This window comes from Eptatretus burgeri, chromosome 6 (genome assembly GCF_056783735.1).
Source record: "Eptatretus burgeri isolate ZD-2024b chromosome 6, Ebu_testis_v1, whole genome shotgun sequence".
Taxonomy (NCBI): Eukaryota; Metazoa; Chordata; class Myxini; order Myxiniformes; family Myxinidae; genus Eptatretus; species Eptatretus burgeri.
In genome coordinates this window covers 115259971-115279720 of record NC_140966.1, presented here as the reverse complement: position 1 = coordinate 115279720, position 19750 = coordinate 115259971, and the positions used below count along the sequence as shown (strand labels likewise).

The window sequence follows — 19750 nt, the reverse complement described above, 5'->3', positions numbered from 1 at the left end:
AAGTTATACCAACGATTGTTTATCGTGTTTTAGTCGTCCACAACCTATGCCCAACGATAGTCGAGCGTATGCATAGCGTAATAATTCCCAAGCACGTTATTCATAGGTTATAAATAAGTCACGGGTACCCAAAACATTACTTTGATGTGTTTCGACGTATGAGGAACTTTCAAGTCGCGTGTTGCGAAGTGTGAACAACGTTCGTGTAGCGTGCTTACAAAACGCTACTCATAGGTTAGAAATAAGTTTCGGGTAAGCGAATGTTACCTCTACGTGTCTCGACTTATGAGTAACATACAATTAACGTGTGTCAACGATCGCATAACGTGCTGACAACTTATGGCCAGCATAGCAGAACGTGTGAGCCAAACGCCGAGTACGTCGTAAAATTTCAAGCATGCAAAATTTTTTGGACAACCAAAAAGTACAACGTTTTAAACCAGCGTAATACGACCTATTGTAGTGTTTTTCAGCGTGCACCTTACGTACACAAAACGTACCCATAACGTATTCGACGTGTGCCAGCGTTTTAGACAAATTTTTCATAAATCGGCATACGCTGGCTAAATCGTCAAGGTGTGACAGCCCCTTTAGCAGGGCCCATGGAGCACCAGCGATCGGATCGCCTGCACCGTGTCTGCAAATGTCGAGCGGTCCCTGTGAATGTGCAGGACGAGTACCGCTGTGGTGGGTATGCCCAGGCCTTGCAAAGGGCCGCAAGAACGGACCTGGAGACGGATATCAGCAGGATCTGCCGGCTCAGGACCCGGGACCATGCGTTCCCACACATCAACACGAGACAGAGCGTGTCCCACTCCAATACCCGGAGCACGTCGTTCGTCCCGACGTCGAGCTCACTCCGAGTGCTGCGTGAGCTCCACCTGCTCGGCTGCTCGACCCCGTCTGTCTGTAACCTGGTGAAAAACATGAACGCTTCGTTTTGGTGAAGATTCGACTTCAGATCCCGATACGACAATTATTTATTTCGTAAGTATATTGATGACTTCAGTCATCTGTTTGTGTTTGTTTGTGTGTGTGTGTGTGTGTGTGTGTGTGTGTGTGTGTGTGTGTGTTTGTTTGTCGGCACGATAACTCGAGAACGGAAGAAGCTACCAATGTCAAATTACACCACGTGATTCAGGAGGGTGATGGCTAGTGCTGATTAGATTTTGGTCAAAATCGGTCAAAGGTCAAGGTCACAGTGAGGTCAAACATTCGATTTTTGATGGTTTGGTACAGAATCATTGTAGAAACTTCTGGTTTGCGTCGCTACCTTCTCCAGAGACAGCTTTTATTGGACAAGGTCAGAGGTCAAGTTAACGATTTCGTAAGTACCAGTCTATGACTGCTTGTTTGTTTGTTTGTGAGTGGGGTATCTGAAAAAGTTGTGGACGGATTCAAATGGAATCGAGTGGATAGGTTGTGTGTGGGAAAACGAAGACTCGATTCGATTTTGGTAAACATCCGAATCTGGATCTGGAAATGGAAATGGAGGAAGCTAATTTGCATACCCGACATGATGCAATGCTTTGATGAGATCTAAAATATGTTCATTGGATTCCGTGACCCTCAAAACATGAACGTTGACACCTTTTTCATGGAACACAAACAGGTGAAGAAAATTATTTTGGCATTTCTTTCCGGTCAAACTCCAGTTTTACTGGACCAATTGTAGATTATCAACATTCACCACGACATGTATCACACACAAGGTTCACACTGACAAGCGTTCATGTCTGTTGAGAGACATTCAGGTGCAGATGTGGATGCAGAAGGTGGGACATGACTTCACCACATGGTATACAGGCAGCATGGTAGTTTATATCTTACATTGTAAAAAACACATACATCCATTTAATGATTCTTTTCTTTAATGTACTCATGTATTGTGTACATTGTATTAACACTTATTATCAATTACAGTCCATCTTTCATGTGTAGAACCCTTATTGTTACTCCACCGCTTTGTCCGTCCATCACGTAATGTCCTGCTAAACGGTTGTGCAGAAATTCCCCAAACTTGGTAGTTATGATCCAACACATGGCAAGAAGGTGCAAGAGCAGTATCGTTTTGGCCCTACCCCCTGGGGTAGAGTCAAAAGGTCAAATTCCAAAAAAATGCAATTATGGGCACATTTCTTAACGAAACTTTGACTATACAATCAACATTGGAGGATGTATGAAAAATTTAACGATTTTATTTTTTTGCGATATGACCCCGGGTTCATGCCCCAAGGGGTGGTGACTTGGTGTCAAATCAGAAGTTTTTTTCACTCAAAATTTGATATTGGGTCCTTCCTGGTGGAACGTTTTACCATTTCTTCAAAGTTTCCTGTGGGTGGGAAGAGTGGGGATTTGCGATGGTGTGTCATCAATTTTGCTCTGGTTAAACTTGAACTCGGCATGCAATGTGTATGTATTGATAGGGTAAATAAAACTGACAAGTGAAGAAGGTAACAATACGGTGAGGCTAATACTGCATTTCTATGTACATCATTCTCTCCATCTGTCTGTCTGTCTGTCTGTCTGTCTGTCTCTCCCTGTCACTGATGCACGGCCACATCTTTTCATTTGCAAACTCCAGACTTGGGGTACAAATACAACTTTGTGTGGGGGGGGGGGGTAACATAGGCTATGTGGCCGTGGCTTTCAAAATAAACTGTGGAAATTTAACACCTCTTGTGTAACAAGATAATTTTTCAGAGAAAAGTATTTATTGTAAGCTGGTGGGTATCACACTCGGTGGGTATCTGACTGGAGGGAATTAAAGATACCTGCAAGTTAACAAACATACATTTTAATTTTAACATTATATGAACAAATACATGAAATTTAAACATTTGGCTTATTGCACAGAGAGAAAAGCAATGGAGGGCAATAGCTAAAGTTACAAAGTTCGGGACCTTCCAGGTTATGTTGAAAGCTGAAATTGTGCATGCCAACAGACATTGAGCCGATACACCGAGAAAAATCACAGAACTGTCAGAAAGTATCCGTGAATGAAAATATAAATAAATTAAAATAAATAAATTAAAATATGAATGGAAAAAATGCAGGTGAGCGGCCTAAGTTAATGGGAAGCACGGTTCGTTATTGCTTACAATGTGTAAGCTTACAATGTGTAAGTGTGTGTGTAAGCATACCCTGCAAGTGTGTATGTGTATGTATGTATGTATGTATGTATGTGTATATATATATATATATATATATATATATATATATATATATATATATATATATATATATATATATATATATATCTTTAATGGCCTGGTGTTGGCGCAGTGGTTAGGGCAGCGGCTTGGGATCCAAAAGGTCCTGAGTTCAAGCCCCGTTGGGCCACTGAATTTATACACCAGGGGGTTGACTCAGCCTGTCATCCTTCCGAGGTCGGCGAAATGAGTACCAGTGTACTGGGCCAGTGTATGCCCAGGTTAAAATAGGTGTACCATATCCCTGTGTCGTAAGAGGCGACCAGGGTTGCGTGAGGAAGGGCATCTGGCATAAAACATGTGCCAAATCACGATGCGGATCATACGGATGATCCGCTGTGGCGACCCCTAACTGGAGCAGCCGAAAGAAGAAGAAGAAGAAAAAGAAGAAGATATGTATCTTTGTAACAGAACAAATCTAATTGTGAGGGATTAGACAATTTGTCACTATCCTTCTACATTCAAATTTTGTGGAACATGTGATGTACTTTTTTTGTACATCACGATGACCACCACGACGAGCACCATGATGATCACGATAAGGAATACTGTGATGATCCACGGAACCGCATTTCCTGTAAAACAAAATAAGAACAATGATAAGATAGAACGGCACGAGCAGAGTGCATCGTCTCACCTCGCACGTTCATTCTGAACAAAAAACAAATCATTATTAACTGAACACGCAGCTATGATGGCCTGTATACCCATATCATCCATGCACCCCCACGACATCACATACAGCGCCGATAGAAAGTCTACACCCCCTTTCAAAATTTTCACCTTTTGTTGCCTTATAGCCTGGAATAAAATTACATTAAATCAGACTTTTCCCACCTATATTTCCACATCGTAACCTGCAGCTTCAAATTGAAAAACAAATTCCACAAATTTCAGAAAATTAATTAAAAATACAAAGCTAGAATATCTTGGTTTGATAAGTGTTCACCCCCCTGAGTTAATACTTGATGGAAGCACCTTTAATGGCGATTACAGTTGTGTGTCTGTTGGGATAGGTCTTTACCAACTTTGCACACCTTGATTGGGCAATATTTTCCCATTCTTCTGGACAAAACTGTTCAATCTCAGTCAAGTTGCATGGGCAGCGTTGAGGAACAGCAATCTTCAAGTTATGCCACAAATCTTCAAGTCATGCCACAAAATTCTGATTGGATTTAGGTCTGGGCTCTGACTGTGCCACTCAAGGACATTTTTTTTTGTTCCTTAGCCATTCCAGTGTAGCGTTGGCTGTGTGCTTCAGGTCATTGTCATGCTGAAAGGTCAACTTCCATCCCAATTTCAGCTTTCTTGCAGAGGGCAGCATGTTTTCCTCTAGTTTTTTTCAGTATTTTGCTCGATCGATTTTCGCTTTTATCTTGACAAGTGCCCCAATTCCTGCTAATGAGAAACATCCCCATAACATGATCCTGCCACCACCATGCTTCACAGTGGCTCCAAGGGATATTCAAGGCCTTTGAAATATTGTTACGAATTTGTAAGCTCACTGCACACAACAGTCAGAGTCCCTATAGATCAGTTATATCGGTGAGTATGTGTTTCTCGTTAGAATCCATCCCCTGTCTAATGGGAATTAAGTGTACGTGTGCTGTGGGTTATTTTATAGACAGGATTTTTTTACATCTTCACTTTCACACGACAACACTCCGCTCGCGACATTCTTCATGCGCTCGCCAGCAAGCGGGCGTGTGGGCGGAGTCGAACAAAGGCATGGTGTCCCTCTTTAGCCAATCGGCAAGGAGCGGGCGTCTCACCTGCCCCGTTTTCGACTCAACACGATGGCCATTATGCACGTGGCCGAAGGTGAGGAGGTGGGCGGAACTACAAATTCCTCCATTCGGGACTCCGCCCAGAAGGGTGGGAGTTGCCCCGCCTTCCGTGTGCCTGTCCAATAGAGGACAGCCAGGTAATCGCGCGATGGGTCCAACCAATGAGGCGAGTGGCCAGGAAAAGAGGCACCTCCCTCCCGAAGAAAAAGTGTGGTGGTCAGGTTGAGAGAGAAGAGATTGGTCCCGTGTGCTCGAGCGCGTCTTTGGTCTGGTCTGCGTCTGGCTGCACCCCGTGGATCCGAGGCGTCTCGTCTGGTGCAGTACGACAAGCGATCGACCAACTCAATACAGGAGGTCACCTCGTCTCGCCTCTTCTGGATTCGGCTACCCTGGTCCGTCCTTTGGCGACCGGAGCTCCAGGAAGGGGTGGACGACCAGCCGCGCGCTCGCAGCCAGGTAGCCAGCCGTCCTGACTCCCAGCCAAACTATCCTCCTTGGCTGGAGAGCCGAATTAAGACCTGGAGGGTCCATCTCTTTTCTTTTTGGGTGTGCATGTCTGTGTGCGGGCCTGTCTTGTCAAGTAGAATTGTTAAGGCCCGGTCACACCTTGACGTTTTAGCCAACGTATGCCGATTTTTGAATTTTTTTTCTAAAACGCTGGCACACGTTGAATACGTTATGGGTAAGTTCTGATAACACTGAGAGCACGCTGAAAAACACTGCCATACGTCGTTGTACGCTGGCTTTAAACGTTGTACTTTTTGGTTGTCCTCTATTTTTTCATGCTTGCAATTTCACGACGCATGCCGGCGTATGACTCACACGTTCCGCTACGCTGGCCACAAGTTGTATGCACGGTCTGCGATCGTTGACAGACGTCAACACATGCTACTTGTAAGTTAATCATTAGTTGAGACACGCCGAGGTAATGCTTAGCGTACCCGAAACTTATTTCTAACCTATGATTAACGTGTTGTTGGCACGTTACGCGATCGTTGCCACACATCGACAGACGTTCCTTTTAAGTTACTCATAGGCTGAAAGACGTCGGTATAATGGATCGTCCTTGCGTCAGCATCCACAGCCACGGCCAGGACACTTATTTGCAGCATTCTTCAAACTTTTCTTGGGCATGACGAGGATGTTCACACTTCGATGTCTAGCTTGGCTACGATTCCAATTGTCCATCGGCAGCGTCGATTTAAAATAGTCGAGTTTGAGCGTTTTAACACGTTCAGAAGAAACGCTTCAAATTTCAAAACCCCAGCGTCAAAAAACAAAGGCGAGTGACAGCAATTTAAATCGTTCATTGTAAACAATGAAAATAGCTGAGTGGTACCGTTTAAAAGTCGTTGAGTGTAAAAAAAATCCAATTGTTGAGCGCAAGCGTCTACTTTCAATAGTGGAGATGCAGCCATTTAAATCGTTGAGTGGCAGCCTATGAATAGCAAACCCTACGTCACCGGCAAAGATAAACTGCCGCACGATATGGATAAGTTAGGCTATCGTTGGGCATAGTTTGTGAACGCCGGCTTCACAATAATTATTCGTTGGTATATCGTATCTATAAGTAATCAAAGCGCTCTATGCACAATATTAGTTCATTGTGCATTTGTCAAACCCATTATGAATAGACCGAAATCGTAAAAACAAGCTATAGCTCATTGTTGAAAAAGCCCCATAAAAAATTAGCCGCGAAGAACTTCGAACAATGGTGAAAAGATGTCTCCTACCCGTGGACACGCGGACGCAAGGACAATCCATCATAACCCACACCCTCCCCCTCACACTCACACTCACCTACTACTGCCAACATGAACAAACTACTACTAATACTAATACTAATACTGATACTGATACTGATACTGTTACTGCTGACATGGACATCGACTCAAAAAGGACTCGAAAACACTGTTGGGTTCCCCTTTTATGAGCAGCATTTTTATATACCAATTCCCAAAACCGCTGGGAACACGTCTTTATATGGCATTTGTAAGCTAGAAACACATTCATTTTTTTTTTTTTTTTGTTGACCGGAAGATGTCATTGGAATACGTCTACATACGTCGATGTGTGTTGGGACTACGTAAAGAATTGGTTCAAAGCACGTCAAACATAAGTTAGAAATAAGTTTCGCGTAAAAAAGACATTACCGCGACGTGTTTCGACTTATGAGTAGCTTATAAGTAGCGTTTGTGGACGTGTGTAAGCGTCCACATATCGTGTGTAAAACTTATCCCCATCGCATGCGGAACGTGTGTCATACGCCGAATACGTCCAAAAATTTTGAACATGTTTAAAATTTCTTGACGTACTCTACTTACTACGACGTATGATAGCGTACTTTAGCGTTGTACTCACGTATACCAAACTTACTCATACCGCATTTGACGTGCCCCAACGTTTAGACACATTTTTCTTAGGTCGGCATACGCTGGCAAGATCGCCAAGGTGTGACCGCGATGTTGTCACTTCCATTTCTATGGCAGTTATGATTCGAATCGTTGTGCGTCAGCCTTTTAATAGGCTACGTCACGACATCGTCGGCGATGCGTGCAACACGCTTTGCCTAAGTTAGACTATCGTTGGGCATCGGTTCTGTAGGCCGACAACAGGTTCAGCATTCGTTGGTATAAGTTATCTATAACACAACGAAACGTTCTGTGTCCGTTACCAATGCGTTCTACATAAGACCAAGTCGCTGTGAATACGTCTGAATCTTTAAAAAAAAACATCAAAAGTTCAACGTAAGCCAGCGTTTTACATACATTTTAATACGTTGCCATCGCTGGCTAAAACGTCAAGGTGTGACCGGGCCTTTAAGTGCTTTCGCTTGTACATGACTGCATTTCTTATAGTCAGATAACTCTGCTCTTCTGTGTTCCCCTCCCTGCCGATTGTAAATAAATATCCATTTTGTTGAATGTATCACCTCGTTTCTGTGTATCTTTCATTGGCTTAGCACGGTGCGTGTTGGGAAATTGGGAAGCGGCAAATTGTGCATTCGGTCCGGCGGCTCTGGTAAGCCCGCTCGGTCACGCTGGATCCGAGCTCTTACCCGTGACTCGGATTGGACAGAGTTGGCCAAGGGTGTGGTTTCCCCGGTAGTTGGACGGCATGAGTACTTAGGTAAATTGGAGTGAGACAAGTGGACCCTACGTCACGCCGTCAAAATTCAATATTGGCGACCACGGTCCTGTAAGGGACCCGTGCCTTTCGGAGTTCTCCGGGAAGCACGATCTAGATTCCGGGTGTTCGGTGGAGCCGACTCAACTGCTCCACCGAGCGGTTGTGCTCGCTGCCGAAACTCTGCTCCACAACAATATTTTATACCCATCCCCTGATCTGTGCCTTTCCACAACTTTATCCTGGATTTCTTTTGAAAGCTCCTCGATTCTCATGGTTGAGTCTTCGCTGTTAAATGCACGACCCAGCAAAGGAACCCTTCAGGTACAGATGATTTTATTCTGAAACTAGAAAGGCACTCAGTAGCGCATACCTCCGTCATGCAATGCCTGATCCACAAGAACATATCAGGCCCATTACATTTTTGAAATATCATGCTCTGCAGCACTATATTGTACTATATTTGCCCGATATCTCAATGGTGAGGAATCACTTGAACAATGAAATATTTCTCATATCCGGATCCAGATTCGGATATTCACCAAAATCAAATCAATTCGCCTGTACCACACACCCAACCTGTCCACCAAGTTTTATCGGAATCTGTTCAAACTTTTTGAGATATCGTGCTATATATCATTTTTGGCCCGATCTCTCAATGGTGAAGAACCAGTTTAAAAATTCTCGAATCCGTATCCGGATTCAGATCTTCACCAAAATTGAATCAATCCTTCATTTTCACACACCGACATGTCCACCAAGTTTCGTCCAAATCTGTCCACAACTTTTTGATATATCATGCGATATATCATTTTTGGCCCGATCTCTCAATGGTGAAGAATCGCTTAAAAAAATCTCGAATCCGGATCCGGATCCAGACCTTCACCAAAATCTAATCAGTTCATCCTTGTCACACACACAACCTGTCCACAAAATTTCATCCGGATCCGTCCAGAACTTTTTGAAAATGATGCTGCAATGCGGCATCTGCGGCAAAAACGCAAATGCGGCAAAAACAAAAAAAACTGAAACCCCACTCCGTGGGAGTTACTCCTGTGCAGCTTTCCTTCGCAGGGCAGCTCACCGGATGAGGGGATTGGGGCAAAGCCTTCTGGACCCCCAATCTTTGATGATAGGAGGGAAACCACGGGGTAACATTCCCGGGTCAGATTGCGGGAGAGTGTGTCGGAGTGGTGCTGAGGTGTCGTCCACCAGACGGCGGTCTCCTTGGGTTAACCTGAGGCGGTCCCTTCGGGTGGGTGCCTGGAATGTCCTATCCCAAAGAGAGGATGATCAGCTGTCTCTGTTATCATCTGAGCTCAAGCGTTGAGACATCGGTATTGCAGCACTCCCTGAGGTTCGGAGACCGGATTGCGGCGAGATCATGGTGGGTGGTTACACCTACTATTGGTCTAGTTACTGGAGTTCGTCAGGGGTGTGTACTGGCCCGCACACTTTTCAGCACTTGTATGGACTGGATTTTAGGAATTATGTATGGACTGTATGTCGGAGAGATCAAGCTGCGGTGCATCATTTGGGAATGTCAAGATCTCGGACCTTGATTTTGCCGATGATGCAGTCATCTTTGCGGAGACTTTAGACATCCTCTTGGGGGCCCTCGAGGTGCTGAATGAGGAGTCTGAGCCGCTGGGATTACGGGTTTCTTGGGTCAAAACTAAGATCCAGGCTTTCGGTGACATCTTGGATGCTGCTGTCCTGTCTGTGTCTGCTTGTGGTGAGGATGTTGAGGTCGTGGAGAGATTCACTTACCTTTGCAGTGATATTCATGTCTCTGCTGGCTGTGAGTCAGAGGTCAACAGACGTCTGGGTCGGGCCTGGGGAGTCATGGATTCACTGGATCATGGGGTGTGGCGCTGCCAGTACCTGTGCGGACGGCGAAAGTCCAAGTCTTCAGGTCCTTGGTGCTTCCAGTCTTACTCTTTGTGAGATGTGAGACTTGGACTCTTACCAGGGATGTGAGACAGACTTCATTCCTTTGGTACCAGATCTCTTCGGAGAATCCTTGGCTATCACAGGTCGGACATTGTGTCCAACGAGCGGTTGCTGAGAGCGACTCAAATGAGATTTGTTACCTGCATCGTCCGTGAGTGTCAGCTGCGGCTGTGTGGACATGTGGCTCATTTTCCTGCTGCTGATCCTGCTCATCAGATTCTCTCAGCGAGGGAGTCTCGTGAGTAGAAGAGGTCAATGTGCCGACCACTTGCCTCCTGGTTGTAGCAGGTTGATCTGCATCTCAAGGAGATGGGCTGGGCCAGGCATCTGCCTGGGGGATTGCCAGACGGAGGCCCCTGGAGTACCAGCGGAAAGTGGACGCAGCAATGTGCTGCTCTGACGCAAGCTCCCATACCTGACCTGACCTGACAGACAAGCACTTCTGTCGTCCACGAGCTAGGTCACTCACTGGTACAATCTTCAGGGGCAAAACACCAAAGCGTTGTTTTTTTTTCCCATTTCTTTATTCCATTGGGACCATACTCTGTGCAGAGCGTTGGTGCTGCCTAGGCAGTCTCCTTGGCTGTTGGGCACAATCCTGGTTGGGTCGCCACTCCGACACAGGATACCAACATGCTGGCACTCATTTTGCCAACCTCAGAAGGACGACAGGCTGAGTCAACCCACCTGGTGTTAATTCAATGGATGGGAGAGGGGCTTGACCTAAAGTCAGCCACCTAAATCGTTGAGCCAACACCAGGCCTAACAAATCCATTGAAGAAGGGAAACTGCCTCCAGAATGGAAAAGGGGTAATGTCACATCTCTCTTCAAAAAGGGTAGCAGAAGGTCCCTAAAAAACAACAAACCAATCATCTTGACTTTGATTGTTGGGAAACAAGTGGAAAAGTATAGTAAAGGACAAGATGATAGATTATATGACAGCCAATAATGTTCGAGAACATTTATTTTGTGGTACCACGGAGTCCAAAGCACTGAGATGTAAACATCCCAATGATTTGCACTAAGCTAAGTTTACATTTTCTGACATTTATATGCTTTCGTGTGAGTGGAGAGGGCTGAGAGATTCAAAGGGAGAGAGTACATGGCGACTTTCAGCTGGCCTTGGTGAGAATCAGACAAAGTACTAAAAAGCAGACAACCAAAAGGAGTATAGGATAAGACCATAGGTTTTAGGTCTTTCAAAGAAATGAATATAAGGAATTGTGTATATAAAAGGCAGTGAGTACATGGGTCTGATAAGCATAAGGCAAAATAACTCGAACTGCAATACGTGTCCACTGGGTGAAAGAGAATGACATAATCATGGCAAAAGTTGTAGTGTTATCAACCAGGCCACTTTGTTTCATCGTAAGACATCCCCCCCCCCCCCCAATCAACACCCAGACAAAAGGGAAACGCAATTGACAGCCAATTCGACTACAGCATAAGTATTCAATTTATAAAGCACCAGCAACAATTATAATTGAGAGTACATGAATAAAATTATTTTTTCCTTCCACACGTCCAAGTTTGTATTGGTTTCGATGATGGTCCTACAAAAGCCATTTCTGCCAATATAAGCTCGTCTATGTTTATGTGAAGACTGGTGTGTTTGTAAATTTGTACGTTGATGTTAGACGGCCATGTTGTTTATGATGAAATAACCAAACTTTGGTTTCCACTGACATAATGTTTGTTTATGGAGGGTACAGATCAACGTGCTGCTCCACTTCCCCCATTATATAAACCGTCTGAACAAAAAACCAATACAAGCTCAAATTTTGTAGTTTATTTTTATGTGAGGAGTGTGTATGAAAATGTATTGAATCCTGTAAGAGTGATGATACAGTGAAGGTGATTACCTGTGGGACACATCTTTGTGTCATGTCCTTCAGGAGGTCGAACCCTCAGCTGAGGTTGGGAAATGACACGATCTTGCAAACCACTACGATCCACACAGGTAAAGATCCCAGAGTCCAATAAAGTGATGTTCTTGAGGAGTATCGATACATCGCCATCTTTTGCGTTTTCAGCGCCAATCAAACGATTAGAAAAACGAGTGTTGTCTTGGGTGAAGGATTCCCCATGATGTAAAAATATCTGGAACAAAAACAAATGAAACAAGTAGCAGTACATTCAATGTACACTGCCGCCATGCCAAATAAATAAATAACAATCCTACAGCGTGCCTTCGGTGCCTGGTGATGTTGCAGCACATGGAGTCAGAATTGGGAGGGAGTGATGTGCAATAATTTAATTGATTCGTACAACAAATTTAAATATGCATTTCAATAAAATAGACATTATCAAAGCTTTTCGACTTACACTCCTCAGGATAAACCTGCAATCAGATGAAGAAGAAGCACGAAACTGCCATTTATAAAGTTACAATGTAATGTCCTCAACTTAGAGATGGAACGCTCTGGCATACTTCCCTTCATGGACATCTTAGTTAAGCAATCAGCCGACGCTTATAAAACCACAGTCTGCCGTAAGTCTACTTTTACCAAACAGTATACTTGGTGGGACTCTTACAGTTCCTATAGAAACAAGATTGGATTGATTGGTATCTTGATTAATAGAGCAACAAAGATCTGCTCCACAGATACAGTCCATGCTGAAATTGAGACCATCAAGACAATTCTTCTTGATAATGGGTATCCTTCACAGATCATATATATATATATACATATATATATATATATATATATATATATATATATATATATATATATATATATATATATATATATATACATACATACACTGATGAGCCAAAACATGATGACCACTGACAGGTGAAGTGAATAAAATTGATTATCTTGTTACAATGGTACCTGTCAAGGGGTGGGATATATTACACAGCAAGTGAACAGTCAGTTCTTGAATTGATGTGTTGGATGCAGGAGAAATGGGCAGGAGTAAAGACCTGAGCAACTTTGACAAGGGTCAAATTGTTATGGCCAGACAACTGGGTCAGAGCATCTCTGAAACGGCAAGGCTTGTGGGGAGCTCCCGGTCAGCAGTGGTGAGTAGCTACTGACAGTGGTTCGAGGAGGGACAAACCACAAACCGGCGACAGGGTGTTGGGCGCCCAAGGCACATCGATGCGCGAGAACAACAAAGGCTATCCCATCTGGTCCGAACTGACAGAAGGTCAACTGTGGCAAAAGTCACAGAAAAATTTAATGGTGGTCACGGGAGGAATGTGTCACAATCCACAGTGCATTGCACCCTGCTGCGTTTGGGGCTGCGCAGCCGCAAACCGGTCAGAGTGCCCATGATGACCCGTCCACCATCGAAAGCGCCTACAATGGGCACACTAGTGTCGGAACTGGACCTTGGAGCAGTGGAAGAAAGACGCCTGGTCCGATGAGTCCCGTTTTCTTTTTCAATCATGTGGATGGCCGTGTACGTGTGCGCCGTTTACCTGGGGAAGTGACGGCACCAGGATGCACTGTGGGAAGACTACAAGCCGGTGGAGGGAGTGTGATGCTCTGGGCAATGTTCTGCTGGGAAACCCTGAGTCCAGCCATTCATGTGGATGTCAATTTGACACGTGTCACCTTCCTAAACATCGTTGCAGACCAGGTACACCCCTTCATGGCAATGGTATTCCCTGATATCAGTGGCCTCTTTCAGCAGGATAATGCACCCTGCCACACTGCACACATTGTTTGGGAATAGTTTGAGGAACATGATGAAGTGTTCACGGTATTGCCCTGGCCTCCAAATTCTCCAGATCTCAATCCGATTGAGAATCTGTGGGATGTGCTGGACCGACAAGTCCGATCCACAGCAGATCCACCTGTCAACATACAGCACTTGAAGGATCTGCTGCTAATGTTTTGGTGCCAGATACCACAGGACACCTTCAGGGGTCTTGTGGAGTCCATGCCTCGACGGGTCAGTGCTGCTTTAGCAACACACGGAAGACCAACAGCATATTTGGCAGGTGGTCATTATGTTTTGGCTCATCAGTGATATATATATATATATATATATATATATATATATATATATATATGTATATGTATATATATGTATATGTATATGTATATACATATATATATATGTATATATGTGTATATATATATATATATATATATATATATATATATATATATATATATATATATATATATATATATATATATATATATATATATATATATATATATATATATATATTAGCCTGGTGTTGGCGCAGTGGTTAGGGCAGCGGCTTGGGATCCAAAAGGTCCTGAGTTCAGGACCTATATATATATATATAGGTCAGGTATGGGAGCATGTGCCAGAACAGCGCGTCGCTGCGTCCACTTTCCGCCGGTACTCCAGGGGCCTCCGTCTGGCCTTCCCCCAGGCAGATGCCAGGCCCATCCCCATCTCCTTGAGATGATGGTCAACCTGCTGCAACCATGAGGCACGTGGTCGGCCCACTGGCCTCCTCCACTCATGAGACTCCCTCGCTGAGAGAATCTGGTAAGCAGGATCAGCATCAGGAAAACGAGCCACATGTCCATACAGCCGCAACTGACGCTCATGGACTATGCAGGTAACAAATCTCATCCGAGTCTCTCTCAGCAACCGCTCGTTGGACACAAAATCCGACCAGCAATAGCCAAGGATTCTCTGAAGAGACCTGGTACCAAAGGAATTAAGTCTCCGTCTCAGATCCTTGGTCAGAGTCCAAGTCTCGCACCCATAGAGCAAGAATGGAAGTACCAAGGACCTGAAGACTCGGACTTTCGTCCGGCCCAGGCCCGACCCAGACGTCTATTGACCTCTGACTCGCAGCCAGCAGAGACATGAATATCACTGCCAAGGTAAGTGAATCTGTCCACGACCTCAGCATCCTCACCACAAACAGACACAGACAGGACAGCAGCATCCAAGATGTCACCGAAAGCCTGGATCTTAGTTTTGACCCAAGAAACCCGTAATCTCAGCGGCTCCGATTCCTCATTCAGCACCTCGAGGGCCCCCAAAAGGATGTCTAAAGTCTCCGCAAAGATGACTGCATCATCTGCAAAATCAAGGTCCGAGATCTTGACATTCCCAAATGATGCACCGCAACTTGATCTCTCCGACATCCTCCCTAAAATCCAGTCCATACAAGTGCTGAAAAGTGTGGGGGCAAGTACACATCCCTGACGAACTCCAGTAACAACTGGAAATAAGTCAGAGATGGTATCACCACACTTCACAGCACTCTCAGAACCAGAGTAGAGTTCAGACATCAGATCGATCAGTTTTGGTGGCACCCCACGAAGACCAAGAATCCTCCAGAGGACATCCCGATTCACTGAATCGAACGCTTTACAGAGATCAACATAGGCTGCAAGCAGCCCCTGCCGAAACTCTCGTCTGCGTTCGGTGAGGACACGAAGGGCAAGGATACGGTCAATCGTTGACCTCTGGTGTAAAGCCTGACTGCTCTGGACGCTGGTGCTCAAGCAGATGGTGGCGAACCGTATCAAGAATTATCCGAGCAAAGACCTTGCCCGGCACTGAGAGCAGCGTCACCCCTCGGTAGTTGTTGCAGTCTTGGCGATCACCCTTCCCTTTCCAGTAAGGGACAACAAGGCCCCTCTTCCAGTCAGTTGGGATGATGCCTGTGTTCCAGGCAGAGCACAAAACTGCATGCAACGACACGAGTGCAGCATTTCCACCAGCCTTGAGAAGTTCGGCATGGATGCCACAGATCCCTGGAGCTTTGCCCCGTTTCAACTGGTTTACCGCAGCCCGTGTTTCCACAAGTGAAGGTGGACCACAGTTGATGCGAGGGTCGGCAACAGGGATTGTAACACCCTTGACGTCCAACTCGACAGCTGGGGGATCAGCCTGGTACAACCGCTCAAAGTAACCAGCCCAGCGGGCCTTCACTTCAGACTCCTCTGTCAAGAGCCTACCACTCACTGCTCGAACTGCAGTGCTCCGAGGGATGGGCTTGGATGAACGTAATGCGCGAATTCCCCTGTAAGCGGGACGAGAATCACCTGTCCACAGGTGATGCTCTACCCCTTCACAGATTCCTCGCACATTGGCCTCCTTGTCCACCCTCAGTGCACGTGCAGTTTTACGCCTCAGCTCCCTGAACAGCTCAGCTCTGCCATTCAGCCTGGCCCTGCGACTCTGGTCAATGGTATCCAGTGTCCCTTGAGAGAAAAAAATTCTTCTTTGCCCTGCGGTGAGCTCCAAGACATCCACCGGCAACATCAAGGACGGTGGTCTTGAAGGCGCTCCACAACTCTTCAGGACCCCCCAAAGCACCCAGACCCCCCAAGTGTCCACTCAGCCTGTTCGCAAACTCGTCAGCTACTCTCTCATCCCTGAGCTTGGCAACATCCAGCCTAGGCTGGGATGGTACCATTCTCCAGGATTTAAGGTGCAGCTTTAGAGTTGCGACAACAAGCCTGTGGTCAGTATTGAGGAACTGAGCACTCCGGTAGACCCTGCAGTTCTGGATCATCCTCCAACGACCGTCAATGAGGACATGGTCAATCTCCTTTGCCACACCGCCAGCGTTGGAATACCAAGTCCAGCGATGAGCTTGTGGGCGCTGAAACCATGAACCAGCCACCCTAAGTCCATGACTTCTTGCAAAGTCAAGGAACTTAGTGCTATTCTGGTTCATAGTTCCTGACCCATGGGGACCAATACACACCTCATAACCATCCCTATCCATTCCAATCGATGCATTGAAATCCCCCAAGACTAGAAGTGTATCTCGTCTGGGGCACTGATCAACCACAGACTCGAGTGTGGCGTAGAATGCATCCTTCACGGTGAGATCACTCGCCTCAGTCGGAGCATAAACAGAGACCAGGGAAATTACACCTAAGAAGTGACGAATCCTTAATCTCATTATACGCTCATTGACCGGTGTTACCTCAATTATCATTGGGGTCAGCTTATTGGACACAGCTACAGCAACTCCTTGTGTATGGTAACCATCAGAGCGACCAGACCAATAGTAGGTGTAACCACCCACCATTATCTCGCCGCAATCCGGTCTCCGAACCTCAGAGAGAGCTGCAATCCCGATGTCCAAACGCTTGAGCTCAGATGATAACAGAGACAGGTGATCATCCTCTCTTAGGGATAGGACATTCCAGGCACCCACCCGAAGGGACCGCCTCAGGTTAACCCAAGGAGACCGCCGTCTGGTGGACGACACCTCAGCACCACTCCGACACACTCTCCCGCAATCTGACCCAGGGATGTTACCTCGTGGTTTCCCTCCTATCATCAAAGATTGGGGGTCCCGAAGGCTTTGTCCCAATCCCGTCATCCGGTGAGCTGCCCTGCGAAGGGAAGCTGCACAGGAGGTACTCCCACGGAGTGGGTTTTCAGATTTTTTTGCGTTTTGCGGAATGAATGGTTTTACGGTGGCCGGAGTGCAAATCCTGCCACCAACCTCCTAATAAGAAGTAACCCAACTGCAGGAGGACGTCTGCAGACACAGTTGGGCACTAGATATGGATGGCCGTTGGCTGACAAGGAGCTCCTCCACCCTTTGACAGGTTTTGTTTTTAATCCTGCTGGGTGTCCATATCCAAACACCCTCCTCACCAGAAAACCTGGTGGGGGAGATGGTTTAGTCGCCGACAACCCGACCATGGAACAGATTAGTACAGGTTTACATGGTACCTGTAGCAGGTCACAGATTGAACCTGACCTGACATCTATATATTGTTGTGGTTGAGGAAATTCGCAAACCACCATTCAGGTCCCGAAGGTGAGATATCTCTGTAAGTATATGTGTAGTTAGCCCCAAAACCGTTGTTTAGAGGGAATAAATGTCATTCATTCGGGCTGCGACCCTTCAAGATAGCCGTTTTTCTGTTCTATCTTTATTTTGAGCCAACCACGTCTCAACAGCCATCACACAACAACCACCAACCGCAACGCCGCTTCACAACAACAACAACAACGCCAACAGCCACGACCTTTACCGTCACATCTCGCTCTCGCAACCATCGCATCACCGCCATTCCCGCGCCGCTTGTGGGCACCGATCCTGGACTCGTACAGGGCGCGCACCGAGCAGCGGGTGCAAAAAGCGGCCTTTCCGAGAAATCGGATCAAGAATGATACACGCCCACTTCTGTTCCGTCCTATCAGCGAGCGTGGGGCGATTTGGCCCCGCCTCCAGGCGCGTCGGAGTATAATCAATATATGCAGATTCGAGGATCAGGAATGATTCACGCCCACTTTTCCAGTCGAGAAATCCACGAAATCAGTCGAGAGAGTGTCTGTCGGGGTCGCGGGACCCAGGCCAGCCAGATATCCTCTTTCCCCCGAGCATCAACAACCCCCCCTGTTTCCCCCCGCGCTGAGATAGTGTGAGAAGGGGGCCCCGTTCCCACCCCATTCCAGGCAGTGCCAGCGAGGCCCGCGGAGTCGGGGCGCCGCCGCCATTTTGCGGCTCATCACCAGACGGGTAGGCTCGACGCGGTCTCGGCCCCAGGCCCGTCTGCCCCCTTGTCATTGAGGGTGGCCCCTTTTTCTTTTGCTTTGAGTATATGTGTTGTCAGCGCCGTCTGTGAAGTAAAACTGTGTAAGTGTTGCCGTGTGCTCGCGTAGTCGGTAGTAGATCTGCATTGTGTTTCTTTTGTTGCAATTGCTTTTGGTGCGTAATTGTTGTTTCTTCTTTTGTTACATTTGCTTTTGGTGCATAATTGTGGTAATTGTATATGTGTGCTTTCCGTTTGCCGCGGAATAAATGTGCTTTATGTTGAACTGTTTCTCCCGTTTCGCTTCGTCTTTTCTCTAATTGAATCTCCATCTTGCTTCACGTAAAGGGTTGGTCGTGGGCTAAATACGCCCGATAATTAATCGGAACCGTCGAGGTTGACGATAACACCGCCCGGTTATCCCGATAGTACGGAACGGGTCGCTTAAAGTGGCCCGTGTCCGAAGTCGACCTGCGGTGAGGTGCGCTCGCCCGGTCTACCCTCCGTGTGGGTACTTAGGTAGGTCGAATTTGGCGAACAACCCTATCCCACGCGGGGGGCCGATTGGCACGATCGTGGTGAGGCCGAAAGGCCCACCCGTGACTAGTTCCCGGCGTTAGTCCGAGAGGGTCACGACGGGATTGTCCGTCCGGTGGGCGACGTGCCGCGATTCGAGTTACGTGGCCGCTCGCACGCCGGCGGGCACGAATCCGTAACACTGGTGTCAGGAGTGGGATACAAACCCATCCCCCTCCTCGTGACACTGGTGTCGGAGAGCGGGAAAACGGGCTCTCCTGTCTCCAGCTAAATTCACGGGAATCGGTCCAGGGGTGAGAGGGGCGACCCCCGATTCCCTCCAAATTACGAGCGATTTAAATTAACCCTTTGCGAGAAATAAGATGGCGTCTCAAGGCGAGCGGGAGCCGGGGGTATTAGAAATGGATTTAGAATGTGTAGAATCCATGGTCCAGGATGAAAACCCCATGCAGGAAATGTTGGTTGTGCAGGAACACGAACTCCCCCAACTGAACCCAGAGCCCGAAATAGGTGCGGCGGCGGCCGCGGGGTATGACACCTCCCCTCCCCCTCTCCACCAAAACCCTTCCCCGATCCCTGCCGAAACGGCTCACCCAAACGCACCCGACATGACCCAGCTATTCACCATGCTGGCAAAGATGAATGCGAACATGAACAAGCAAATGCACGAAATGA

The 19750-nt window shown here is 46.7% G+C and overlaps 1 protein-coding gene across 9 annotated transcripts in view; it reads right to left on the bottom strand.

Annotated features, from left to right (window-relative positions):
* Positions 1-1853: 1853 nt before the first annotated feature.
* Positions 1854-19750, bottom strand: part of LOC147025673 (myelin protein zero-like protein 2) — a 72222-nt gene continuing 54325 nt past the window's right edge. For all 9 annotated transcript variants that reach the window (XM_085886911.1, XM_085886906.1, XM_085886905.1 and 6 more), the window contains 2 exons: positions 11942-12179; positions 1854-3787 (listed from right to left, as the gene is read on the bottom strand). In XM_085886911.1, coding sequence (XP_085743037.1) covers positions 3660-3787; positions 11942-12179 — 366 coding nt within the window. In that variant the 3' untranslated portion in view covers positions 1854-3659. The remainder of the gene's footprint in view (positions 3788-11941; positions 12180-19750) is intronic.